This window comes from Salarias fasciatus, assembly GCF_902148845.1.
Source record: "Salarias fasciatus chromosome 23 unlocalized genomic scaffold, fSalaFa1.1 super_scaffold_20, whole genome shotgun sequence".
Lineage (NCBI taxonomy): Eukaryota > Metazoa > Chordata > Actinopteri > Blenniiformes > Blenniidae > Salarias > Salarias fasciatus.
Window position 1 is genome coordinate 1778318 of NW_021941230.1, and position 27900 is coordinate 1806217.

A 27900-nucleotide genomic window follows, 5' to 3' on the forward strand; every position below is an offset into this window, starting at 1 on the left:
TCTCAAAAAGAGCAGAAATACTTTAAACTGGTTGACTGGTAGAATAAACAGCTGTTTGGATCCTCTTAGGGATTGGTCCTGATGATGAGCGCTCACTGCTGGGGGGTCCGCTGGGCGCCCAGCAGCCTCAAGAGCCTCCAGAGTTTGAGAACAAATGCAGACCAGGTTCTGGGTCTGGAGAACAGGGCTGGTTGGAGGCTCTTTGGAAAGCTTTCCTTGAAGTGAAGGTCCAGGGGGGTTTGGTTCTGGTGCTGCATCCTGGGAGACGGAGGGAGGGCAGTGGCTGCTGGCTGCTCTGCAGGAATCCCAGGGAGAAACGTTCAGCACAAATGGAAGATGGTCCAGTCCAGTCTGGGCCCGCGAGGTGTTCTGGTAGCCAGGTGTTGCTCTGGGGGACGGTGCTGGACGTGGTGGCAGCTCTCAGAGAGAAGATCGGTGTGATTCTGGTGTCGTCTGAGGATTTCCTGCGTGGCGGTGATGTTTATAGCCGTGGTTCTGCTGAGTGAAGACGTCACCCTCCAGTCAGCTTCAGACCAGCAGCAGTGCAGCTGGTGGTGAGGAGGGGTCCCGGCTGCAGGGCTCATGAGCGACATCGTGAGGTGAGGAGGTGGTACTGCACCTCCAGCGTACAGGAAGGTCCTCTGGGACTTCAGGCACTGGAGCAGGTGCTATAGACTGTTGCTGAACACGGCTCAAACAAAGGAGAAGATGGTAGAGTTTGGCAGGTGGAGGCACAACATGGACCAGTCCAGACTGATGGAGAGTGTATGGAGGTGGTCTCTACCTGGAAATATCTGGGTCCACCTGGATCACAGACTGGACTGGTCAGTCCTGATGCAGCATATAGAACGGTCGGTGCAGACTGGACTATCTCAGAAGACTGAAATCTGTTGATGTCTGCAAGGAGATGCTGTCCTCTTACTCCCATCACTGGAGTCCTGTGCTGGATGTTCTAGCTGAGGTTTGCTGGAGAAACTCATGAAGCTCAAAGTCACCACTGGAGGGGAACTGCTTGAACAAGCTGGTCTAGAGGTGTGTGTCAGTGGTGGGGGGGTCTGCTGGTGAACTGCTGGAGAACAGAATGAGGAGGAGAATGAAGTCCATCCTCATGAACAGCAGCAAAACTCTTTTTCTCACCAGAGTCAGTCACACATCCACAAGTTTAATCCCTCCTTCATGAACACAAGTAAAATTCTCACATCCGAAACTTTGATCACTGTTTTATATGAGTCCAGGATGAAGATGCTAGTTTATATGAAAGATGTTGAACATGTTCTGTTTATATAAAACATTTATACATGTTGATTTTTTGTGTACATGCAAATGATTAGAGCAGTTTATGTGTGATTTCAGAGGAGTGTGTGAGAGTTAAAATGAATTCAGTCCAAAACAGAACCTCTGATTAGTTTCCTTTGATTTCCTCCAAACCAGAGTGAGAGATGTTGAGCTCCCTTTCAGATTCAGCTCCAGGATTGTGAAGCAGTGTGAGAGTTGAAGCTGGATCTTTGTGTTGTGTTGCTCAGAGTAAATGTTGCTTGGTGTCCACAGAGAGAAGAAGAGGACTGATGTGTGTGAGGAGCAGCCAGAAAGATCCAGAAGCGCCGCTGCACTAAGTAAGAGTGGACATGTGTCTGCTGAGGGACTGGTCTGTCTTCACTGGACTGGTTGTTGTGTTGTAGAGACATGAAAGCTTGTTGTTTGTGTGCAGTGTGATTGTTGTTGTTGTCTGTGAGCAGGTGTGGGTCTGCAGCAGCTTCTAGAAGAACATAAGAAGAGTGTGAGGAGGAGATGTGAACGTGTGACTGAAGGAAGTGATGAAGCAGGAGGAGGAAGCCTCCTCAACAGGATCTACACTGAGCTCCACATCACAGAGGGACTCAGTGAGGAGCTTCAGAGGGAACCTGAGCTGAAGCAGCTGGAGACAGCTTCCAGGAAGGAGAGCCTCCATCACACTGCCATCAGGGTTCAGGACATCTTCAAAGCCTGGGCCCAGCAGCACACACACATCCGAGTGGTTGTGACCAGCGGCGTGGCCGGCAGCGGAAAAACCTTCTCGGTGCACAAGTTCAGTCTGGACTGGGCCGAGGGCCTGGAGAACCAGGATGTCAGTGTGCTGGTGGTGCTCTCCTTCAGGGAGCTGAACCTGCTGGGAGAGCGGCCGTACAGTCTCCTCTCGCTGCTGGCTGTTTTCCATCCCACGCTCCAGAAGCTGACGGCAGAGGAGCTGGCCGTCTGCAAGCTGCTCTTCATCTTGGACGGCCTGGATGAAAGCAGACTTTCTCTGGACTTCAGCGGCGGCCGGTGGCTGCTGGACGTCTCCCGGCAGTCTTCGGTGGGCGAGCTGCTCACTAACCTCATCCGGGGGGATCTGCTGCCCTCGGCTCGGGTCTGGATCACTTCCCGACCGGCGGCGGTCCATCAGATCCCTCCAACATGTGTGGACAGACTGACAGAAGTGCGAGGCTTCACTGACGCCCAGAAGGAGGAGTACTTCAGGAGGAGGCTGAGTGATGAGGAGCTGAGCAGCAGAATCATCTCCCACATCCAGACCTCCAGGAGCCTCCACATCATGTGTGGAATCCCAGTCTTCTGCTGGATCACTGCTACAGTTCTGGAGCACATGTTGAGCAGCGAGCAGAGAGGAGAGCTGCCCCAGACCCTGACTGACATGTACTCCCACTTTGTGCTGGTTCAGACACACAGGAAGAAGCTCAAGTACCATGAAGGACCTGAGACGGATCCACAGGAGCTGACGGAGGCTGACAGGGAGCTTCTTCTGAAGCTGGGCAGGATGGCCTTGGAACATCTGGACAAAGGAAACATCCTGTTCTACCAAGAAGACCTGGAGCAGTGTGGTCTGGATGTGACTGAGGCCTCGCTGTACTCTGGAATCTGTACTCAGATCTTCAAGAGAGAGTCTGTGATCTTCCAGAAAGCCGTCTACAGCTTCGTCCATCTGACTGTTCAGGAGTTTCTGGCTGCAGTCTTCATGTTCCACTGTTTCACCACCTGGAAGACAGACGAGCTGAAGACCTTCATTGGAAGGGCTTATAAAACTTCCCCATCTCTGAGAGCCTTCCTGAAGAGCATCCTACAGAAATCCCTCAGCAGTCAGAACGGCCACCTGGACCTGTTTGTCCGCTTCCTTCATGGCCTCTCTCTGGAATCCAACCAGAGACTCTTGGAAGGTCTGCTGGGTCGGAGAGTGATCCATCCAGGAATCATCCAGAGAGCCATCCAGAACCTGAAGGAGATCAGTAGGAGGGAAGTGTCCCCTGACAGAAGCATCAACATCTTCCACTGTCTGACGGAGATGAAGGACCTCTCAGTCCATCAGGACATCCAAGAGTTCCTGAAGTCAGAGAACAGATCAGAGAAGGAACTCTCTGAGTTCCACTGCTCAGCTCTGGCCTACATGCTGCAGATGTCAGACCAGGTCCTGGAGGAGTTGGACCTGAAGAAGTACAAGACATCATCTGAGGGACGACGGAGACTGATCCCAGCTGTGAAGAACTGCAGGAAGGCTGAGTGAGTCCACATGTCCTCATGATCAATGTCTCAGTGATGTTTGTAGAAAGTAGTTCCTGTAGCTCCTCTGTGGAGATGATCCTCAATGATCTGTCCTGAAGAATCTTGATCGACAACAAACGATGATCTTGATAGTGGTCTAGTCAGATTAAGGACCAGAAAACATGAAATGGTTATTATTCAGCTGATTTTTCTTTTTCTAAAATATTTTCAATACATTTGTTGTGAGAACATTTCAACAATAGCCCTCAGGCAATGAGAATACCTATAGAATCCTGGGTTGTCAGTCTTCTTGTTCTTATTAGATTAATTATGGTCTGCAGTTCTTGAAATATATTTGTCTTAATACACTGTTTTGATGGAAAATAACCAATCATTGATTTGCTACATGTAAAGCAGGGTTTAGGCAGTCATGGGTTCTGAGGCTATACTTTGTCTGGGCCAGACAGCAACCTCCATTGGTAAAACATGAAGCCAATGCTGAAGAGCAGAAAGGTTTTGAACTGAATGCTTTATTGTCATCATACTGAGCATGATGAAATTAAGAGTAGCTGCCAGGTTAGGGTGCATACAGGACATTGATAAGTAAGCACAATATAAAATGAATCGTAACTCAATAATACAACACACAGTGATTAAAACACATCTCAGTGGAATCAGGGTGGGCAGTGAGGTAGCAGGTGCAGACAGTGAAGTCAGGTAACAGTGGACAGTATGCTGTGTTCCAGAGTCTGATGGTCCAAGAGTAAAATCTGTTTCCACCCTGTGAGTCCTGGTCTGATGGGGCCTGAATCTCTTCCTGATGGTAGCAGGGTGAACAGGAGCTGACCAGGGTGGGATCTGTCTGCTGTCACTGTTGCTCTGCTGAGGCAGTGTGAGCTGACAGAGTTCTCAAGGGGGGGCAGAGGGCTTCCTATGGTAACTTCAGCAGTTCTGGTCTGCAGGGCCTTCCTGTCAGCTGCAGAGCAAGCAGCAATCCAAACAGTCACCCAGTCCATCAGCACAGGTTCTATGATAGGATGGTAAAAGACACCTGCAGCTTCCTCTCTACGTGGTTCCTCCACAGAACACCAAGGAAGTGGAGTCTCTGCTGAGCCTTTTAGACCAGTGCTGATGTGTTGGCAGTCCAGGTGAGGTCCTCAGAGACGACAGTCCCCAGGAACATGAAGGACGACACTCTGTCCACACACACACACCGTTGATGGAAAGTGGAGGGTGATACACTCCCTGCTTCCTGAAGTCAGTAAAATCTCTTTGGTCTTGGTGGAGTTAGGCTGCAGGTTGTTTTTGACACACCACCCTGTCAGCTGGTGGATTTCCTCTCTGGAGGCTGTTTTGTCCCCCCTGTGGTCAAACCCACTGTGGGGTCATCAGCAAACCTGATGATGTAATCTGAGGGGTGAATGGGGATGCAGTCGTCTGTATAGATGGCATACAGGAGGGGACTCAGCACTCAGCCCTGGGGGGACCCGGCCCTGAGAGACAGGATGGAGGAAGACAGCTGTCCCACCTGAACCACCTGCACTCTGTTGGTGAGGAAGTCCTTAGTCGGGGGGGTGCTTTAGGTCGGCCAGCTTCTCCACCAGGATGTCAGGACGGATGGTGTTGAACGCCGAGCTGTAATCGATGAACATCATCCTGACATCGGTGACTGGGAGTTCCAGATGGTTCAGAGCTGAGTGGAGAGCAGCGGTGATGGCGTCCTCTGTTGACCGGTTTTGCCTGTAGACACACTGGTAGGCAGGGCATTAACAGAAACGTCGACTAGTCGACTCCCGTCGCACAAGTCGACGTAAATTTACAGGCGTCGACAAGTCGCAGGTTGTTCTTTCTCTCACCCGATCCCCCGACAGCTCAGCCTTCATCCAGCAATGCGCTCATCTTTCTCCATGAAAACATGAAGCGCAGCCCAAGAATGTGAGGGAAGATGGAGGCGGCTGCCGCTGCCTGAAGCTTTAATTGCACTTTATGTTGGCCAGTTAAATTTAAAAGAAACTCCAGGTGTTAGCCTTTGTTTTGTTCAGGTTAAAATGTCAGAAGGACTGTTGATGCTTGTGTCTTGTTCGCGTTTGCGCTCCACCGTGCTGCACCAGTTTCTCCCATACCACATTTTTTGGCCTCAACTGTGAGTGTTCCATGCAGGCGCACTGATCCACGCATCCTCGAGAAGCTTTTCGGCACTCCAGACTGTTTGCCTTCTCCTTTATTACAGATTGTTTATAGAAAATGAAGCTCATACGAGGGGGGACCCAGAAGTCCCCGGACTGTGGTTATAAAAAAAAAAACAAGAATGATTTCAGACTTTTGGCCGTTATATGTCTCTATAGCATAGCCTTAAGCATAACTGTGAAAAATTTCACCTCCCAAAGACACATAAGCAGCTCACAGGCAGTGTTTGTTATTACAGCCCCGCCCCCTTCTTCCAAAAATCCCAAAATGGTCCCACGCCTCTGAACCACGGAGCAGAAACAGGCTCGCGTGGACATGTGCCAGGAGCTGAAAGGCAGCTGGAGGACGATGGAGGCTGTTTGGGAAGATCCTCCCTGCTGCGGCGGCTCCGGGAGGCAGTCAGGCTGAAGCGGCGGCGCTGTGGGAGAGTGGGAAGTGTTTTACGCACAGGGCTCTGCGAGTAAAACAGTTCCTGGTGAAAAACGGCATGGCCCTGCTGCTCCATCCGCCGTATCCCCTCGATTTAGCACCTTGCGACTTCTGTCTCTTCCCAAGAATGAACACGAAACTGAAGGGGCGGAGACTGAATCCTGGACCTGGTCCTGGTCTGGAACAGACTAAATCCTGGACCTGGTCCTGGTCTGGAGCCGACTGGCTCCACAGAGTAAATTTCCATGGTAACTGATGTCCAAACATGTCTCACTGTCCTCTGTCCTCCTTTAGAGGAACTGGAAGACCAAAACCAAAAGACTCAAAAGCAGCTTTTACCCCCAAGCTGTCAAATGTCTGCCCCCCCCCCCCCCCCCCCCCCCCCCCCCCCATGATGACAATATCAGTTTAACATGGAACAATCATGTTAGAGCAGGTCTCGAATCAAGTGGTCTCCTTTACTGTACGCTGCTCTTATGATGCTTATGTACATATACATATATTAGGATTTGCTCTTATGTTGTATATATTTATTGGTTGTGTTATATGGTCTATTTTCTTTTAATGTTGCTGGAGAGAGTACCAAACGGATTTTCATTGTTCTTTGTAACAGTGACAATAAAGATCTATTCTATTCTATTCTATTCTATTCTATCAGAATCTAGACTGTTGATTCAACACAGAACAACTTTTAAAAATAAGAGACGTCTGAGGCCTGACCTGCAAACAGCAACATGGAGAAGAGCTGAGAACTCAGTGTTCTCTCCTCCAGGTTCTCCTCCAGGTTCTCCTCCAGGTTCTCCTCCAGGTTCTCCTCCAGGTTCTCTCCTCCAGGTTCTCCTCCAGGTCAACATGAAGCCAAAGTGAAGAAGTGAAGCTCTGATGTCCAACAGTCCATCAAAGTGTCCTCTCTCATAGCGCCCTGTCCTCTCTGGTCTCATTACAGTCTTTCTGGCTGTGGACTCTCTGATCCTCACTGTGAAGTGATCTCCTCAGCTCTGACCTCTGACCCCTCCCATCTGAAACATCTGGACCTGAGTTGGAACAAGCTGGAGGATTCCTCAGTGAAGATTGTGTGTTCTGGACTGGAGAGTCCAAACTGTAACCTGGAGACTCTGAGGTCAGTTCACTGTCTGAAGGGAGAATCTGTTGGAGGCAAAGGACTGAGAGGAGATCAGGAGGATTCCAGATGTAGTGTGGACAGAGAGTGGACTGAGCTCTGCAGCATGTTGATGAGAGCTCTTCTCCTCCTGGAGGCTTCAGCTGTTTGGACTTTACATTTCTAAACTCTTCCAGTCTGAACCTTCTTCAGCTCTCAGTCACTTCAACATCAAACTCTGTCCTCTAATCTCACTTCTTTCTCTCTTTATTCAGGTTGAGGAGCTGCAGGTTGTCAGAGATCAGCTGTTCTTCTCTGGCCTCAGCTCTGAAGTCCAACCCCTCCCTCCAGAAACATCTGGAACATCTGGACCTGAGTCAGAATCGTCATCTGGATTCAGGAGTTTCTCAGCTGTGTGGTTTTCTGCAGAGTCCACTCTGTGGTCTGCAGACTCTGAGGTCAGACTCCATGTTTGAGTGTGTTTCAGTAAAGTAGTGTTGACACTGAAGGTCAGACATCAGGCTGATCTGAGAGTGATCCACACTGAGGATCTCCAGGAGAAACGGAGCTTCTTCTCTGCTCTTTAGTCCTGTGACTGTGGCAGAGCCGTGTGCAGCTCCACATTTCAAAGCTTGCTAGAAGAAGAAAGGAGCTGCAGTGGATCATTGACTGTGAACCTCTGACACGCTCCATGTTGACCTTCAGCTTTCAAAGCAGCGTAGCGGCTGGGCTCTTCACTCCTCCATGGCAGAACTAAACAGCTGACTGAGCTTCACAGGGTTCCAGTGTGGATTGGAGGATGAAGAGTTGTGAAAGTGTCCAGTCAGTCCAGTGAGGTCTGGATGGGATGTGGTTTCAGAGTTCAGTCAGAGGAGGAGGAGAGTGAACAGGCTGCAGAGCTTCTACCAGACCATGTGGGGGCAGCACTTGTTCTCAGGCTCCTGGCCTTGATTGGGAGCTCGCCATCAGGAATTTGATCTCATTGCAGAACACCTGGCTGCACGGACCAAACTATTCCACTGAGAAAGTTCAAGTCAGCATGAAGCGAAGCTAACGCCAAGCTAACAGCTGAAAGACAAATGGCTTCAAAACACATTGACACCATGTTAACACATCAGCATGTTAGCATTAGCATGTCATCACATTAGCATGTCAGCATCAGTATGTCAGCATTAGTATGTCAGCCTATTAGCATGTTTGCGTTAGCACTAGCATTAGTATTAGCATGTCAGCACATCAGCATGTCAGCATATTAGCATGGTAGCATCAGCATGTCTTTGCATTAGTGTGTCAGAGAATCAGCATGTTAGCATCAGAGTGTCAGGATATTAGCATGTTAGCTTAAGCACATCAGGGCATTTGCATGTTAGCAAACATTAGGTATGTCAGCATTAGCATATCTGCAAATTAGCATACTGACATTAACATGTGGGCACATTGGAATTTTAGCATTAGTGTATCAGTACATTAGCATGTTAGCATTAGCATATTAGAACATTAGCATGTTATCAGTAGTATGTAAGTATGTATGTAGTATGTAAGTAGTACGTTAGCATTAGCATGTCAGCAAATTAGCATGTTAGCATTAGTATGTCAGCATTAGCATATCAGCCTATTAGCATGTTTCTGTTAGCGTTAGCATTAGCATGTCAGTAAATTAGCATGTTAGCATTAGCATGTCAGCATTAGTATATCAGCCTATTAGCATGTTTGTGTTAGCGTTAACATTAATATATCAGTACATTAGCATGTAAGCATTAACATGTGAGTACATTAGCATTTTAGCATTAGCATTTTAGAAAATTAGCATGTGGCATTAGCATTTCAGCATTAGTATATTAGCCTATTAGCATGTTTGTGTTAGCGTTAACATTAACATATCAGTACATTAGCATGTAAGCATTAGCATGTGAGTACATTAGCATTTTAGCATTGGCATTTCAGAAAATTAGCATGTGGCATTAGCATTTCAGCATTAGTATATCAGCCTATTAGCATGTTTGTGTTAGTGTTAGCATTAGCATATCAGCACATTGGGATGTTAGCATAAGCGTGTCAGCACATTAGCATGTGAGTACATTAGCATTTTATCACAATAGCGTGTGTGTGACAGCACAGCCGCATGTCAGTATGTTAGCATTTCAGGTTATTAGCATGTTGAAATTAGCTTGTTAGCCAATTAGCAGGCTAGCGTAAGCATGTCAGAACAGCATGTTAGCATAAGCATGTCAGCACATTATCATGTAGGCATTAGCATGTCAGCACATTAGCATTTTGGCATTAGCATATCAGCAAATTAGCATGTTAGCATTAGCATGTCAGCATTAGTATATCGCCCTATTAGCGTGTTTGCGTTAGCATTAGCATTAGCGTTTCAGCACATCAGCATGTCAGCATATTAACATGGTAGCATCAGCATGTCTTTGCATTAGTGTGTCAGGGAATCAGCATGTTAGCATCAGAGTGTCAGGATATTAGCATGTTAGCTTAAGCACATCAGGGCATTTGCATGTTAGCATAAGTATGTCAGCAAATTAGTATATCAGCATTAGCATGTCAGCATATTAGCATAGTGACATTAACATGTGGACACATTACAATTTTAGCATTAGTATATCAGTACATTAGCATGTTAGCATGAGCATAAGAGGAGACTTATGTGTTAGCAGAGGCATGTCAGCACATTAGCATGTTAGCATTAACATCTCAGCATTAGTATATCAGCTATTAGCATGTTTGTCTTAGCATTAGCATTAGCATAGCAGTACATTAGGATGTCAGCGTAAGCGTGTCAGCATATTAACATGTGACTACATTAGCATTTTATCACAATAGCATGTGTCAGCACAGCAGGATGTCAGTATGTTAGCATGTCAGGTTATTTGCATGTTGAATTTAGCTTGTCAGCCAATTAGTAGGCGAGCATAAGCATGTCAAAACACCTTGTTAGCATTAGCATGTCAGCACATTAGCATGTAGGCATTAGCATGTCAGTACATTAGCATGTTAGCATTAGCATGTCAGGACGTGAACATGTTGGCACATGTTAGCATATGAGTATTTTAGAATGAGTATGTTGGGACGTTACCATGCTATCATTAGCATGTCAGCACATTAGCATGTTAGCATAACTTTTCAGGATATTAGCATGTTTGCATCAGTATGTTGGCAAATTAGCATGGCAGGATTAGCATGTGAACATATGAGCATGTTAGCATTAGCATATCAGAATTGACATGTCAACATGTTAGCATTAGCATGTCAGGATATCAGGATATTAGCATGTTAGCATAACTGTGTCAGGCTGTTAGCATGAGCTTTTCAGCACAATACTATTGTAACGTGAGGGTTCAATGGGTGGTGGTCGGCTTACTCTTATAAGGAGTAAACAAAAGGAAGAACACAGAGATGGTCACAAACAGCTTTTTACTTTAATCGCACTTTTCCTCCACTCCATACATCACACTTCCTCAACCCGTCTCGTCATTCATCACATGTTCCCACTGACCAATAAGCAGCCAGAAGCATTTGAACTACCAAACTCATCTAAAACTCAAGGGGGCGCCACACCTCTGCCAATATCCCCATATACAAACATGACAGCATGGAAATAAATGTAGAAACAATAAACACAGATTTCCAACAAGATACAAGAACCATCTTGAACATCTTACATTTCCTTCCTCTCTCACAAAATGAAACGTCCTCGTTTCACATACAACAACAGAAGCAGCAAACACTGGAAACAATATTCATGAACAATTGCTTCAATGTAAAACATAGTCCAGAAGGTATTTGGGGGCTCTGACTGGACGTCTGCTGGGGAAAGATGAAGAGTCAGTGCCAAGCTCAACCAGGACAGACGGAACAGAGTCAGTGTCATGAGCCAAATCAAGGGGGGGAGCTGTCAAACAGTTGGTCTGAGAAGAAACCAATGGGGGAGAACAGGATTGCAAGTGTGGTTGGGGCTCAGGCACCGGAGCACCGCCTTGTCCAGGTGTGTCGTGAGTCGTCACTGCTGCAGGTTGAGAAGGCTTAAAGGGCAACGCACCAGACAATGCAGTCAATCGAGGGGGATGGGGCTGCAAGCAGGGGTCAGGAGGAGGCGCCATACTTGTTTGACCCGGCACGGGAGCATTGTAAGGTCTGAGACGGTTGTAGTGAACAATCTGGGACTTGTCAGACTGGTCCAGAAGATAATGAATCCGATAGGTTACTCCAGGAGATTCCATGCCCGCACCAAGGCACTCCAATATTTCAAAGGGGCCTTTCCAGTGAGGAGCAAGTTTTTGTTTGGCTGTAGTAGGGTCATTTAACCACACGAGGTCGCCAGACGCATATGGAGTGTGATTAATTCTTTTGTCATACTGCTGTTTTTGTTGGTTGTGAGCAAGGTCACTGTTCCATTGAGTAGATCTGAATGCTGACTGAAGTTTCTGAGTTAATTGTGCAACATAATCAGCAGTCGAACCTGAAGTCGACGAAGATGATGTAGACAGCAACAGGTTAGCAGGCATTCTTGCTTCATGGCCATGGGTGAGAAAGAAAGGGGTGAAGCCCGTTGTTGAGTGTGGGCTGGCATTGTAGGCCAAGGCAACTTGATTCAAACAGTCATCCCATTCACCTGGCTGCTGGAGAAGTGACTTGGCCAACTGATCAATGAGAGTTCTGTTAAATCTCTCAACCATGCCATCACATTGAGGATGATATGGGCTGGTTCGCGTTTTCTGGATGCCCAGCAATTCACACAGATGCCTAACCAGATCAGATTCAAATTGACGTCCCTGATCTGTGTGCAACATCTCCGGAATGCCGTGCTCACAGATGTAGTTCTCAAACAGACACTTTGCCACTGTTGTGGAGCGTTGATCAGGAATGGCATACAGATTGACATATTTGGAGAAATAATCCTGAACAACCAGCACATATCTGTTGCCACGACTTGTAATAGGGAGCTCAATGATGTCAGCTGCAACCTTTTGACATGGTGCATCAGCAGCAATGGTTTTCATCGGAGCTCTGTGGTGAGGTATGGGGCTGCGTCTTGCGTCACATGGAAGACATTGTTTGCACCACATTTTGATGTCACGTGACATGAAAGGCCAATAGTAAAGTTGTTGAGCACTTTTCAGGACTTTGTCTGCAGAAAGATGACCAGTAACTGGATTTCCATGTAGCAACTGTAAGACAGTGTCTTTTAAGGCATGAGGAACAAAAAATTGGTGTAGCTCTGACTTAGTTAATGGCTTCAAAACTTGACGACACAGTAAGCCATTGTGAAATGTCAGCCTGTCATACTCTTGCCAAAAAACTTTCTCAACTGCTGTGCGTTTTTTCATGCGCCAATATGGAGGTTTCTGACCTTTAATTTTTTAAGCTGATGACCTCTGCCAAAATGGGGTCGTGGAGTTGTTCCTTTTTCAGATCTTCTTCTGGAAATTGAAGTACAAATGTAGAAGAGACAGACGATGCAGAACTCTTTAAGTCACGCCCTGAAAGGCAGGAAACTGGATTCGAATTAGTACTGCTGGAGTTGTGACGCTGTACAGTGCTTGTAAACCCAGATGGAATCAGTGAGTTTGAAGGTTCGTCGTCAGTCTCAGAACCAGTAGTAACATGGGTGCCAGGACCCTGTTCCGGTGGTTCGTTGTCAGCAGGGCGACGTGACAGAGCGTCTGCATTCTGGTGGTGGAGGCCATTTTTATGGGTCACTTTCCATTCAAATGGGTCAAGCTCAAGAGCCCAGCGTGCATGCCGGCCAGTTCTGTCATTGTCAATGGGTATTTTTCTGAGACCCAAAAGAGGTTTGTGGTCCGTAACAATAACAAAGGGCTGTTTGCAGATGTAATGACGGAAATGTCGTACTGCCCAAACGATGGCCCAAAGTTCTCTGTCATAGGTTGACCACTTCCTTTCTGCTTTTGTGAGAACATGGCTAGCGTAGGCAATAACTTTCTCGTGATGTCCCACTGTCTGAGCAAGCACAGCACCAATAGCAGAGTTTGATGCGTCGGTGTAAAGTGTGAATGGCAAGTTAAAGTCAGGGAACGTAACCACTGGAGGATTAGAAAGAGCCTGCTTCAGGTAGGTGAATGCATCCTGACACTGGGAAGTCCAATTAAAAGGAGCATTTTTCTCAGTGAGGGCATGTAGTGGAACACTGTGGTGTGCAAAGTTCCTGATGAATTTGCGGTAGTATGAACAAAGTCCCAAGAATGATCTTACTTCTGTTGCAGAGCGTGGTGTGGGCCAGTCTTGTACACTTTTCACATTCCGTGGATCTGGCAGAGTGCCATCTTTCGATACCACATGTCCCAAAAACTGTACCTGGTCCCTCGCAAAACAACATTTGGATGGGTTCAGCTTTCAGCCACTCGACTGAAATCTGGAGAGGATTTCTTCCAGGTGTTGGAGATGTTCACTGAAAGATTGACTGTAAATGAGTACATCATCCAAATACACCAAGCAGGTCTTCCATGGGAGGCCACGAAGTACCATTTCCATTAGCCGCTGGCACGTAGCTGGAGCATTGGTGAGACCCATTGGCATAACTTTGAAGTGATACAGTCCACTACCTGTTGTGAATGCTGTTTTCTCACGGTCTTCCTCCTCCAGTTCAACTTGCCAGTAGCCATGCTGAAGGTCCACTGTAGAAAACCAGGCCGACCCTGACAACGCATCAAGGGCATCATCCACCCTGGGAAGAGGGTGGGAGTCTTTGATCGTCACCCGGTTGAGTTTCCTGTAATCTAAGCAAAAACGCCATGAGCCATTTTTCTTTCGCACCAAAACAACTGGTGCAGCCCAGGGGCTGAAGCTCTCTTCAGTAACATCAGCTTTCAAGAGGTTTTCAACTTGTGCTTGTATTTCAGCTCTCTGCTCTGGCATTACTCTGTAAGCCCTCTGTTTGATTGGTGTGGCATCACCCGTTCGAATATGGTGCTTAATTATGCCAGTGCGACCTCTGTCCTCTGCATCTTTACTGAATACAGCTGAATATTTCTGGAGCAGTGATTTCAAAGACTGTAGTTGAGAAGGTGAGAGTTGTTTTTCATTCAACTGCACAGGAGGAGCCACATCAATCTGAGGGAGGGTTGCACAACATGTTTCATCACTTGGCACAATATCAACAGAAGAAGCAGAATGAAACTCACCCAAGTGTTGGCCAGAATACAGTTCAATATCATCTCTGGAGGGATTTAAGAGCCGAACCACAGTCGTGCCGTTTTGAACTTCACTGAGGGAGTGTGCCATAATTACATCACAGGTTGGGTTAGGCATAAGAACACCGCAGTAGTCAGTTGGGACAGGTGAAGCGGGTGTAGCTGGTGACACACTGGCCGTGATGAGGGTTTCACTCATTGCTGGTATTTTTGTGGGAGCTAGTACAGACACATTACAGCAAGCAGCCACTTCATGCCCTTTTGGTAGTAGAGGAACTGTGACATCCCACAGTTGCAGTTCCTTATGTTTGAGATCAAGGAGGGCATGATGTTTTTCGAGGAAATCCCAACCCAAAATAACTGGCTGGTAGGCACCTCTGAGAACTTCAAAGTCATGCTGCCACAAGTGTTTCCCAAGTCTGATCCCAATAGTTAACTTGCCCAAGATATCCAAGCGCTGTCCATTGACTGAGCGTGCTGTGGCAGATGAAGCTAACATTGGACGTTTCTTCAGAGCTGGATGTGCATTTCGAAAGTCTTCACTAACAATGGACATGAAAGAACCAGAGTCAATTAAAGCACACGATTCAATGCCTTCAACGATAGCACAGATGTTAGGAGAAACACAATGTTCCGATGGAGCACACTTGACATCAGGTAGCAGTTTGGAAGCATTGTTCTGGGGCTGTGATGTCAAAGCTGATGTTTGCCCCGCAACAGCAGCTAATTGAAGTTTCCCTGGTTGTCAGTGCTGGAGCGTGTGCGTCTGTCAGGAGACTGGAAGCGAACACTGGTCCTTGGATGCGGACTCACATCTCTGTATCGCTGACCCGCAGGACTTGGACTGCGTCTGTTAGCATCATTGTCACGGCGACCATACCCAGAAGACGAGTAAGACGAGTGTGATGGGGAGTGGTGTTGATCACGTCTGTCGAGACGTCCATACTCACGATGTCTGCGATGGACAGGTGAAGGTGAACGGCATTCATAATGTGACTCTGGACCACGATCATAATACTGGTTAGGTGAGTAATGGCGTCGAGGAGGATGGCTGGTATCTGAAGGTGAAGGAGAGGCACCACGGGCATTGTGTCGGTAATCATATCTGCCACGCCCGGAGTCCAGACGATGAGCAAGGTAACCCTGCTTCTCATGCAGTTGTTTCACTTCCTGTTGCAGGTTGGCTACTGTAAGCGTCAGCTGCTCAACTGCATGTAGGAGTTTGTCATCAGTGGGTTTAGGATAAATCACAGCCACATGTTCAGCAGGCTGAGCATAAAGGGATCCTGGTGTGGTCAGTTGCAGTGCTGCACGTGCTCTCTCATAACGACTTGCAATACGAAGGGCCTCATCCAAGTCTGCAGCGCCCATTTCATGGATTTTAGATTGTAAAGTGGGATCCAAGCCAGCAACAAAGCGGCGAAATTTTTCACCTTCCAGTGCATTGTGGTCATAGTTCGGGAACGCCTCAAGCACAAGACGAGTAATGTCAGCGCTGTACACATCCAAACTTTCACCTGGTTTACGAGGTCGGGCATTCACATGTGTTTGAAAGAATGGCAATGAGTATCTAGGTCCAAAAACATCCTTGAGTTTGTCTTTTACTGAATCATAGTCTCTCTGAATTGATGGTGATAGGCTATCCCAATACAGAAATGCAGCATCAGCAAGACGAGTGGGGAGAATGGAAGCCATTACCGTAGTCAAATCTGCATCCTCGGTAGTCATGGCTTGCACTGCCACTTCAAAACGCCGAGACCAACTCGTGAAGGATTCAGTCCCATCACCTTTGAACACAGGAGGAAGCTCAATCTTGAGGGTGCCAGCAGGTGAGGGCAAAGGGGGGGCAGCATTTCTTGAAGCATCCACAGATCTCCGTTGCCGTGTGGGGGAGGGTTGCCGCGGACGTACAACATCACTCTCATCAGCGGACATGGCGAAGCAAAAGAAAAAAAAAAGTCCCCTCAAAAGTCACAAAAGTGCATCAAAATAGAAAAAAAAAAGACTGCAAAATGTGTCCACAAAACCTCCTAACACGTTAAAGCTCCAAAAGAGTACTCCAGCCGGTGTAGCACAAAAAAAAAGAGTCCACAGTGAAGTGAATAAAACTCACCCAATGTACAAAACCACTCAAAAATAGCACCACGCTGCCACCAAATGTAACGTGAGGGTTCAATGGGTGGTGGTCGGCTTACTCTTATAAGGAGTAAACAAAAGGAAGAACACAGAGATGGTCACAAACAGCTTTTTACTTTAATCGCACTTTTCCTCCACTCCATACATCACACTTCCTCAACCCGTCTCGTCATTCATCACATGTTCCCACTGACCAATAAGCAGCCTGTGATAGAGTGGGACACTCTGTGGGATGTTGCTGATCTGATTGCTTCCTTCGACGGTGCTCCGGTCAGAGAGAATGGGCTCGGAGAGTGGGATCCATACAACACTTTATTCCAAGTTGGAATACATAGGTATATGTGCGTGTGCGTGTGGTCTAGAATAAAACAATGAAAAAACAATAATAGTACTGTAACTTAAGTATAAAGGCATAATATAATAATAAACATGGAAAATGTATAACGGCAAGTGAGGAAACTCAGTCATATAGATGATAATAATACAAGAGCAGTCAAACAAAGGGTTAAATAAATCAAATATGGGGTTCTGACTGACTTCACGGTCTCTTACTCCCTCTAGTGGACACATAGTGGTATAACAGTCTATCTCCGACACGAGAGATTCACATCACGTGAACTTAATTAACTACTGAAACATGCTGAACGGTCTTCAAACTGACATAAACACACATAATATGTCGGCAGTTAAACTAAGGAACATTGGGGGGGTTATATTCACAACATATCCCACAATCGGACTTACTTTTCTGTCATGGACACACACGATATGCACTCGTCGCTGGGGACGGCTTCAGAGCAGAGGACGCACTCAGTAAAGGAAGTGACATCACCATTGTGTGACTTCAAAGTAAAATACCCGCTAAACACAAAAGACTTTCTGACACAGCCGCCCCCAAATTTAGCGATAAATTTGAAACTTAAAGGAAAGTCCAACCTAAGCGGCGTCCTCTTCATCCTCCCAGGCTGGCAGCCACACAAGGCGCACGACTGGTCTCAGGTAGGTCTCTCCCTTTATTTTGACCTCGGCTGCCCTGACACGTCCATCTGTGCCGGGACAGGTCTTCACCACTCTCCCAATCGGCCACTGAGCTCTGGGTAACTGTGAATCAATCACCATTACCACCTGGCCAGTGGTAAGATTGTCAGTGTCCTTATGCCACTTCGACCGCTGCTGGAGGTCAGGAAGGTGACGACGGATGAAGTTCGACCAGAAATGGTCTGCCAGGATCTGGCTGTGGCGCCATCTTCTTCTGCCAAGAAGATCACTGGATGCGTAGATCGCCTGTGGGAGTGATGCGTCACGCCGCCCCATCAGCAGTAGGTTTGGGGTGACAGGATCTGGGTCAGCAGCATCAGCAGAGAGGTATCCGAGTGGCTTAGCATTGAGTATTCCCTCCACTTCAATCAGCACAGTCTGCAGCACAGGCTCGGCCACAGTGTGATCCTGGAGGACGACTTGAAGAGCTGCTTTGATGGACTTGATCTCACGTTCCCACGTACCGCCGAAGTGTGGTGAACCCGGGGGGTTGAAACGGAAATCAATCTTCTGTCCTGCCAGCTGTTCCTGGAGAGGAATTTCAAGAGCAGCAAAGCTGGCCTGCAGCTCTGCAGCTCCCCCTCTGAAGTTGGTGCCCCTGTCAGCCAGGATCTCGAATGGCTTGCCTCTGCGAGCAATGAAGCGGCGAAGGGCCATCAGGAAGGCATCGGTGTCCATGCTCTCCAGTAGGTCCAAGTGCACACAGCTCGTCGTCATGCACTTGAAAATCAGACCCCACCGTTTCTCTGTGCGCCGGCCTATCTTGACATTGTAAGGGCCAAAGCAGTCGATCCCTGTTGACCAGAAAGGTGGCTTGTACAAGCGGAGTCTGGTTGGAGGCAGGTCTGCCATCTGAGGGATCACAGGGGTTGCACGCCACTTTTGACAATCAACACAGCTGTGTTGATGGTGCTTTATGGACTCTCGCCCACGAAGGATCCAGAATCTTCTCCGTATTTCAGCGAAAACTCTCTCAGGGCCAGGATGCAGCAGGTCGGTATCATATTTCTTAATGAGCAGCTTGGTGATGTGATGTTTGGGATCGAGGATGATGGGATGTATAGCATCTGGGTCAAGATCTTCTGCTCGACGCAGTCTACCACCAACTCTCAGCAGACCAACAGCTTCATCATACTCTGGGGAAAGCATGAGTAAGCGACTCTGTTTTGAGATGATCTTACCAGCAGCCAAGACTTCAACCTCCTCCGGGAAGGACTCACGTTGGGATTGCCTGAGGACATGCAGCTCTGCTGTTTGGGCTTCAGCTGCCGTCATAGGGGGTATGCTCTGGTTGTTAGCCGCCCCGTGAAGGCTCTCATGACTGGCCTTGAGGAGACTGTCCCAGTTGTCTATGTCAGACATAGACGTCGTGGTTGGAGCACAGGTGGCGACTCCACAGAACACTGTCTTTCGAAGTTCATCCTCATCTGCTTCTTGAGCTTCCTCCCAACGAAGTTGTGGCCAGGTTTCTGGATGTTGTCGGAGGAAGTGTGGACCTTGGCTCCACAAGCTTGGCTGGCTGATCTCGAGCAGGGTTTTACCACGAGTGAGGTCATCGGCTGGATTGTCTGTGGTGCCGACGTACCGCCAGGTCGAACCTTCAGTGAGTTCTTGGATTTCTGCCACTCTTGTTCCCACGAAGATCTTGTAGCGGCACGAGTCGGACTTGAGCCATGTCAAAACTGTTGTTGAGTCAGTCCACAGCATGACCTGCTGGGGGGATAGCAACAGTTCTGTCATCAAAACCTTGGCCAGTTGGGCTCCAGCCAAAGCAGCACACAGTTCGAGGCGTGGCATAGTCAGCTGTTTGCGGGGGCTCACCCTGGATCGAGCCATTACGAATGCTACATGGACTTACATAGACTACATGGACTACTTGGTTGTCTTGGGTGCGAAGATATGCAACTGCTCCGTAGGCTTTCTCCGAAGCATCACAGAAGATGTGTGCCACACGTGTGGGTGCCTCAGTGTCTGCTACTGCTGAAACGTAGCATCTGGGAATTTCCACTTGTGGCAGATGGATGAGCTCACGCTCCCACTGTGTCCAGGTGTCCAGCAGTGCCTCTGGTTTGATTGGTTCATCCCAACCGACTCCAACCCTCCAAAGGGTTTGGATGAGGATCTTCGCTCGGGTGGTGAATGGAATGAGGAATCCAAGAGGATCGTATTGTGTTGCCATCACCTTGTAGATGTTCCTCAGAGTCGGTTGAGAATATTCGACTGGTCTGTGACGGTAACCAAGTCGATCGGTAAGGCAGTTCCAGCGAAGTCCTAAGGCTGGTTCTTCTGGATCTTTGCTTGACCGGGAAAGCCACAGCTCAGTGCTCGCTGCCTTTGCATCGTCTGGGAGGTGCTCAATGACTGAGGGGGTGTTGCTGGCCCACTGCCTGATGTCAAAGCCTCCAGCTAAGAGCAGCTTGCGCATCCGGTCAATGGTGGCCTTGGCTTCTTCAGCACTTGTGAAACTGGTCAGACAGTTGTCGACGTAGAAGGCAGACTCCACAAGATGTAGGATATCATCATGCCCTTTGCTGTTGTCCTTCACATGTCTCTGGAGGGCGTATGTGGCACAGCAGGGGCTGCATGTTGTCCCAAATGGCAAGACCTGCCACTCGTACACTGTTGGTTCCTCCTCCCTCTTCATACTTCTCCAGAGAAAACGCAGAAGAGGCTTGTCTTCTGGTAGCAGACGTACCTGGTGAAACATTGCTTTAATGTCACCACTTATGGCCACGCCATGTTCTCGGAACCGAAGTAGTACACCGAGAAGGGTAGGGCCCAAGGTTGGACCTGGCAGGAGTTGGCTGTTGAGGCTTTGGCCGTTGTGCTGGTGTGAGCAGTTGTAGACAATCCTTGCCTTACCATTGTGATGGACGACATGGTGTGGCAGATACCAGGACTCTGTGGAGCTGTCTACTGCTTCAGGAGATAGAGGCTTGGCGTAGCCTTGTTGTTCGAGCCGCTGTACCTCTTGACAGTAGGTGTTAGCCAGAGCAGTGTCTTTGGCTAGACAGCGTTCTGTGCTCCGTAGCTGTGGGAGCAATGTGTGCTTTGGGACCCAGAGCTCGGGGCTTGCCTTGCGTCTCAGCAGTGGAGTAGCGTACCTTGTTACACCATCAACCTCCACTTGGATTGTGCGCTCTTCTAACACTTCGAGTGCCTGCTGATCTTCTTTGGAGCGGGTCACAGTTTTGGTGTTGACGTAGGGCGTTATGTCAACTTCCCACAAACGTTCCACATGTCGTTGCAGCTCTGTGTTGGGAGACATGGTGAAATAGCAGTGAGGATGTTCACCAGTGGAGATAATGCTGGCTGGGCCTTGTAGTGTCCAACCGAGAGCAGTATGCACGGCTAGGGGACTCCCAGGGGGACCAGCTCGGACTGGTTGCTTTGGAAGCAGTAGGTGTGGAAAGTCGGAGCCTATGAGCAGAAGTGGCTGGACCTTGTCGACCATCGGGAGTGGAAGACCTTGCAGGTGTGGGTATTTGTGCATGAGCAACTTGACAGGATAACTGTGTTCAGACAAGCTCAGCTCATCAGCGGTGAAGGCGTGATGGATGCTGTATCTTTGTTTGGGAGCATGAGCTGAGGAGATGTCGAACGAAACCGCAGCCCCTTGTAGATGAATCACCTCATGGCGTACAGTGCGCAGCGGCAGGCTTTCAGGGTCTTTGGTTAAATGAAGTTGCTGGACTACTGAGGGAAGGATGAGAGTCCGCTCTGATCCATCATCCAGGATGGCGAAACCTTCCACCGAGTGTCCAGCATTGTACAGGCGTATTTTCACCAGCTTCAGCATAACTCTCTGTGGACGACTCGGGCGATCAACGTAGATGGTGTTGGGAGCAGTAGTGACCATCAAAACCTTTTTGGTTTCTTGGTGGCACGCTTCATGAAGCACAGTAAGATGTTGTTGCTTGCACACTTGGCAGGGCTTCTTAAGTGTACATGCCTCAGGTGTATGGTTTCTGCCACACCTCCAACAGCCTCTGTCTTTGATCCATGCAGAAATCTCTGACAAAGTGAGCTCTTTGAATTTGGGGCACAGGCTGAGGTAGTGCTCTCGTGTGTCGCAGTACGGGCAGTAAGGCTTCAAAGGAGCTTTAGTTTTAGGGGATTTTGTGCTGCGAGCAGGATCCTGAAGAGTCACCTTGGCATGGCTTTCTGTGTTGTAATACACATTGGATGAATGACCCTGTGGTTTCCTCTGGCTCTTCACTGGCTTAGGCTGTTCTTGGAACATGAGAGTTGCTCTGGATGAAATACGCTTTGCCTGTGACTTTAACTGAAGCCAAGCTGAGAGGTCAACAAGCGTATATGTCTGATCAGTGCCAGTCCTCAGGATGCCTTGGTTGATGCTGTACTCCACAAACCCGTCGCGGTAATGAGCAGGCAGCTTACTAAGTAGCCTGTCTACATGGGAGCCACATCGCAGTTCGTACCCATTCTCACCCTCGAGAGACCGCAGCATGCCTACCAGACTCTGGACTGACAGGGCGAAGCTATCAAACGCCTCAGGATCTCCAGCTTTTACAGGTGGTGAGTTCAAGATGGCACCCAGCTCACTCTGCACGAGCTGACGTAGTTGTCCATATTTGTCCTGGAGGGCCTGGAGGGATGAGGTGTATGGCCTCGGGTCGTGCATGTAGGCTTGGGCGAGTTTGTGGGCACTTGGCAGCTTCAAGTGGTCTAGGAGGACTTGATATTTGAACTGCTCTGTAAGGTGGGCATGTGTGTCAAGCAGATTTTCCAAAGCCATCTTAAGTAGGGCAAAATCTGACTCTTTCCCTGAGGTGAAATGAGGTAGAGCGGGTCTTGGAAGGCCGTAGGATGTGGCAACCAGGAGCTCTATGAGATCTGAACTCGGAGTTGGCCTGTGACCTGGAGGTGGTGCTGTCACTGGTTGTGGTAGAGATGACAGAGCAAGGCGTGGGTGAGACAGCGGATTGTCAGCCTGTATTGGTGGCTGCTGAGGTGGAGTTGGTTGAGATACATGCTGTCTCTGAGCTTGGGTGTAGGCCACTTGTGGTTGGATAAGTGGGGCCATATATTGTGTTGTGGATGGTGGTGGAGCATATGATGGGAAGGCACCAATGGCTGGTGTCGTGCGTGGCGGTAGCACTGGGTTGAGGACTGCAGGAGGAGGTGGCATGGTGGTGTACGTAGGCTGGGGCTGGGTGAGCATACCAGTAGTGACAGGGCCTCTCACTTGAGTATTGGGCTTGCTTTGCACTGCTGGGGCTATAGTTGAGGCAGGTGACATCATGGCTGCACTGGAAACTGGTGGTGGAGTATCAGTATATGGGGTCGAATGGAGCGGTACAGTTGCACTCTGTGAGTAAGGTGTTGGAAGCTGGTCTTTACTGACGGCATGGGGGTTGTACTCACATTCACTCAGGGGCCTGGAGGAAGATGAACTATGAGCTGCTTCTTCTTTCAGGAAAGATGTGACAAGAGCTGCTTGCATCACCTCCATTTCTTTCTCTTTGATTTTGCGTTGCAGTATTTGTCGTTTGGTTATGGCCTCTTTGGTTTTGTGTGCCATTTCTGCCTTCTCCTCCAGTCGACGTCTCTGCCGCTCCTGTTCTCTCAGAAGCTCCTCCTTCTCATTGAGAGCATCTCTAGCTTCTTTATCTAGCAGACTGCACTGCTCGTCCACGAGCGTCTGCTCCTCAATCTGCCTGTGTGCTTCTGCCAGTTCCATACGCTTGACGTGCTCCTCCAATATGGCGCTTTGTAGATCAGATAATCCCTCTGTTAAGGATCTCCGGGTCACTGAGCCGACGCTCCACTGGGTTTTCGGTTTGCTATGACCAGAAGAGGCTTTGCTTGACTGTGCTTTCCTTGGTTGTGGGGCAAGAGGGCCGAGGTCTGTGATGAACTGGGCTGAGGCGGTTGCTCCAAGTTCCTCGATTTTGGTGGTAGGGGGTACCGTGATACCCGGTATGTATCCAACTTCAAAGTGTTCAAGGTGTACTGGTACATGTCTCTCCCGCTGTGGTCTAGAACTCACTGCTGCGTTGGCAGATGGTTGTTTTGATTCCATGTTGTCTCCAGAAGCTATCAAATCCGGCTCGAAGGACCATGTGATAGAGTGGGACACTCTGTGGGATGTTGCTGATCTGATTGCTTCCTTCGACGGTGCTCCGGTCAGAGAGAATGGGCTCGGAGAGTGGGATCCATACAACACTTTATTCCAAGTTGGAATACATAGGTATATGTGCGTGTGCGTGTGGTCTAGAATAAAACAATGAAAAAACAATAATAGTACTGTAACTTAAGTATAAAGGCATAATATAATAATAAACATGGAAAATGTATAACGGCAAGTGAGGAAACTCAGTCATATAGATGATAATAATACAAGAGCAGTCAAACAAAGGGTTAAATAAATCAAATATGGGGTTCTGACTGACTTCACGGTCTCTTACTCCCTCTAGTGGACACATAGTGGTATAACAGTCTATCTCCGACACGAGAGATTCACATCACGTGAACTTAATTAACTACTGAAACATGCTGAACGGTCTTCAAACTGACATAAACACACATAATATGTCGGCAGTTAAACTAAGGAACATTGGGGGGGTTATATTCACAACATATCCCACAATCGGACTTACTTTTCTGTCATGGACACACACGATATGCACTCGTCGCTGGGGACGGCTTCAGAGCAGAGGACGCACTCAGTAAAGGAAGTGACATCACCATTGTGTGACTTCAAAGTAAAATACCCGCTAAACACAAAAGACTTTCTGACACAGCCAGAAGCATTTGAACTACCAAACTCATCTAAAACTCAAGGGGGCGCCACACCTCTGCCAATATCCCCATATACAAACATGACAGCATGGAAATAAATGTAGAAACAATAAACACAGATTTCCAACAAGATACAAGAACCATCTTGAACATCTTACAGTATGTTAGCATAAGCATATCAGCACATTAGCTTGTTAGCATTAACATGTGAGCTTATTATGGGATGTCACAAGTAACAGTTGTGTCACGTGTGTGTGTGTGTGTGTGTGTGTGTGTGTGTGTGTGTGTGTGTGTGTGTGTGTGTGTGTGTGTGTGTGTGTGTGTGTGTGCAAACTCTGTCCTCTAATCTCACTTCTTTCTCTCTTTATTCAGGTTGGAGGACTGCAGGTTGTCAGAGATCAGCTGTTCTTCTGTGGCCTCAGCTCTGAAGTCCAACCCCTCCCTCCAGAAACATCTGGAACATCTGGACCTGAGCTTGAACCCTCTGCAGGATTCAGCAATTTCTCAGCTGTGTGGTTTTCTGCAGAGTCCACTCTGTGGTCTGCAGACTCTGAGGTCAGTTGACTGTCTGTTCCTGTTGTAGAAGGAGAAATGTTTGTCAGCAGCTGTGATCTGAGACTCTGATCCTGCAGTGAGAGAGTGGACTGAGCTCAGCAGCAGCTGACTGCTGTGTGTGGACATGAGGAGGAGTGTGAATGTTGTGTGTGATGAAGATCCTCAACAACAGAACAGCTCATTGATCAGGACTCAGTAATGTGGAGCTGCTCATTTCTCCATCAATACATCTGATTGGTTCCTCCTCATTGATTCTGTTGCTTTCTCTCTTTATTCAGGTTGGAGGACTGCAGTTTGTCAGAGATCAGCTGTTCTTCTGTGGCCTCAGCTCTGAAGTCCAACCCCTCCCTCCAGAAACATCTGGAACATCTGGACCTGAGCGGGAACCCTCTGCAGGATTCAGGAGTTTCTCAGCTGTGTGGTTTTCTGCAGAGTCCACTCTGTGGTCTGCAGACTCTGAGGTCAGACTCCATGTTTGAGTGTGTTTCAGTAAAGTAGTGTTGACACTAAAGGTCAGACATCAGGCTGATCTGAGAGTGATCCACACTGAGGATCTCCAGGAGAAACGGAGCTTCTTCTCTGCTCTTTAGTCCTGTGACTGTGGCAGAGCCGTGTGCAGCTCCACATTTCAAAGCTTGCTAGAAGAAGAAAGGAGCTGCAGTGGATCATTGACTGTGAACCTCTGACACGCTCCATGTTGACCTTCAGCTTTCAAAGCAGCGTAGCGGCTGGGCTCTTCACTCCTCCATGGCAGAACTAAACAGCTGACTGAGCTTCACAGGGTTCCAGTGTGGATTGGAGGATGAAGAGTTGTGAAAGTGTCCAGTCAGTCCAGTGAGGTCTGGATGGGATGTGGTTTCAGAGTTCAGTCAGAGGAGGAGGAGAGTGAACAGGCTGCAGAGCTTCTACCAGACCATGTGGGGGCAGCACTTGTTCTCAGGCTCCTGGCCTTGATTGGGAGCTCGCCATCAGGAATTTGATCTCATTGCAGAACACCTGGCTGCACGGACCAAACTATTCCACTGAGAAAGTTCAAGTCAGCATGAAGCTAAGCTAACGCCAAGCTAACAGCTGAAAGACAAATGGCTTCAAAACACATTGACACCATGTTAACACATTAGCATGTTAGCATTAGCATGTTAAACATTAGCTTGTAGGCATTAGCATGTCAGTACATTAGCATTTTAGCATTAGCATATCAGCCTATTAGCATGTTTGTGTTAGCGTTAACATTAACATATCAGTACATTAGCATGTAAGCATTAGCATGTAAGCACATTAGCATTTTAGCATTAGCATTTCAGAAAATTAGCATGTGGCATTAGCATTTCAGCATTAGTATATCAGCCTATTAGCATGTTTGTGTTAGTGTTAGCATTAGCATATCAGCACATTGGGATGTTAGCATAAGCGTGTCAGCACATTAGCATGTGAGTACATTAGCATTTTATCACAATAGCATGTGTGTGACAGCACAGCCGCATGTCAGTATGTTAGCATGTCAGGTTATTAGCATGTTGAAATTAGCTTGTTAGCCAATTAGCAGGCTAGCGTAAGCATGTCAGAACAGCATGTTAGCATAAGCATGTCAGCACATTAGCATGTAGGCATTAGCATGTCAGTACATTAGCATTTTGGCATTAGCATATCAGCAAATTAGCATGTTAGCATTAGCATGTCAGCATTAGTATATCACCCTATTAGCGTGTTTGCGTTAGCATTAGCATTAGCGTTTCAGCACATCAGCATGTCAGGATATTAGCATGTTAGCTTAACTCTGTCAGGCTGTTAGCATGAGCTTTTCAGCACAATAGTATGTTAGCATAAGCATGTCAGCACATTAGCTTGTTAGCATTAACATGTGAGCTTATTATGGGATGTCACAAGTCACAGTTGTGTGACGTGTGTGTGTGTGTTTGTGTGTGTGTGTGTGTGTGTGTGTGTGTGTGTGTGTGTGTGTGTGTGTGTGTGTGTGTGTGTAAACTCTGTCCTCTAATCTCACTTCTTTCTCTCTTTATTCAGGTTGTATAGATGCAGTTTGTCAGAGATCAGCTGTTCTTCTGTGGCCTCAGCTCTGGAGTCCAACCCCTCCCTCCAGAAACATCTGGAACATCTGGACCTGAGCAGGAACCCTCTGCAGGATTCAGGAGTTTCTCAGCTGTGTGGTTTTCTGCAGAGTCCACTCTGTGGTCTGCAGACTCTGAGGTCAGTTGACTGTCTGTTCCTGTTGTAGAAGGAGAAATGTTTGTCAGCAGCTGTGATCTGAGACTCTGATCCTGCAGTGAGAGAGTGGACTGAGCTCAGCAGCAGCTGACTGCTGTGTGTGGACATGAGGAGGAGTGTGAATGTTGTGTGTGATGAAGATCCACAACAACAGAACAGCTCATTGATCAGGACTCAGTAATGTGGAGCTGCTCATTTCTCCATCAATACATCTGATTGGTTCCTCCTCATTGATTCTGCTGCTTTCTCTCTTTATTCAGGTTGGAGTTCTGCAGTTTGTCAGAGATCAGCTGTTCTTCTCTGGCCTCAGCTCTGAAGTCCAACCCCTCCCACCTGAAGGAGCTGGACCTGCGTTGGAACTGGCTGCGGTCTCCAGATGTGCAGCAGCTGGTTGCTCTCCAGCAGAGTCCAGACTGCAGCCTGCAGACTCTGAGGTCAGTAGATGGTTGGAGTGAGTCCATGCTGCTTTCAGCAGGTTTGGACTAAACACAGTCAGTGTGAGAACAAAGATCCAGTGTTTGACTCTCAGTGAGGCTGTGAGAGGAGAACGCTGAGCAGCTTCAGGATTGGACAGCAGAGGACACACAGTCAGCCAATCAGAGGAGCCACAGGCTTGTTGTGTTGGTCTGACAGTGGTGGTCCTTCATGAGCTCTGAGCTGCTGACTGCTGCTCTGAACAGGACTGAAGTCCTCACTGCTTCACACACTCTGACCACCACCTCTCATCTCTCTGCAGCTACTGAGAGCAGAGAGGAGGCTGTGAGTCCTGAAGATCTACTGAGAGCAGAGCTTCTT

At 48.0% G+C, this 27900-nt stretch overlaps 1 protein-coding gene across 1 annotated transcript; it reads left to right on the top strand.

Annotated features, from left to right (window-relative positions):
- Nucleotides 1–336: 336 nt before the first annotated feature.
- Nucleotides 337–27900, top strand: LOC115384263 (NLR family CARD domain-containing protein 3-like). The gene is made up of 5 exons (XM_030086594.1): nt 337–372; nt 1751–3528; nt 7073–7246; nt 27366–27539; nt 27842–27900. The coding sequence occupies exons 1-5, from the start codon at nt 337–339 to the stop codon at nt 27846–27848; spliced, it is 2169 nt and encodes a 722-aa protein (XP_029942454.1). The 3' UTR covers nt 27849–27900.

Coding starts and splice junctions, on each gene's coding strand:
- LOC115384263 (XM_030086594.1), top strand. CDS start 337: ATGGTCCAGTCCAGTCTGGGCCCGCGAGGTGTTCTG. Junction 373..1,750: donor TGGGCCCGCGAGGTGTTCTG/GTAGCCAGGTGT, acceptor GTGGGTCTGCAG/CAGCTTCTAGAAGAACATAA. Junction 7,247..27,365: donor TGTAACCTGGAGACTCTGAG/GTCAGTTCACTG, acceptor CTCTTTATTCAG/GTTGGAGTTCTGCAGTTTGT.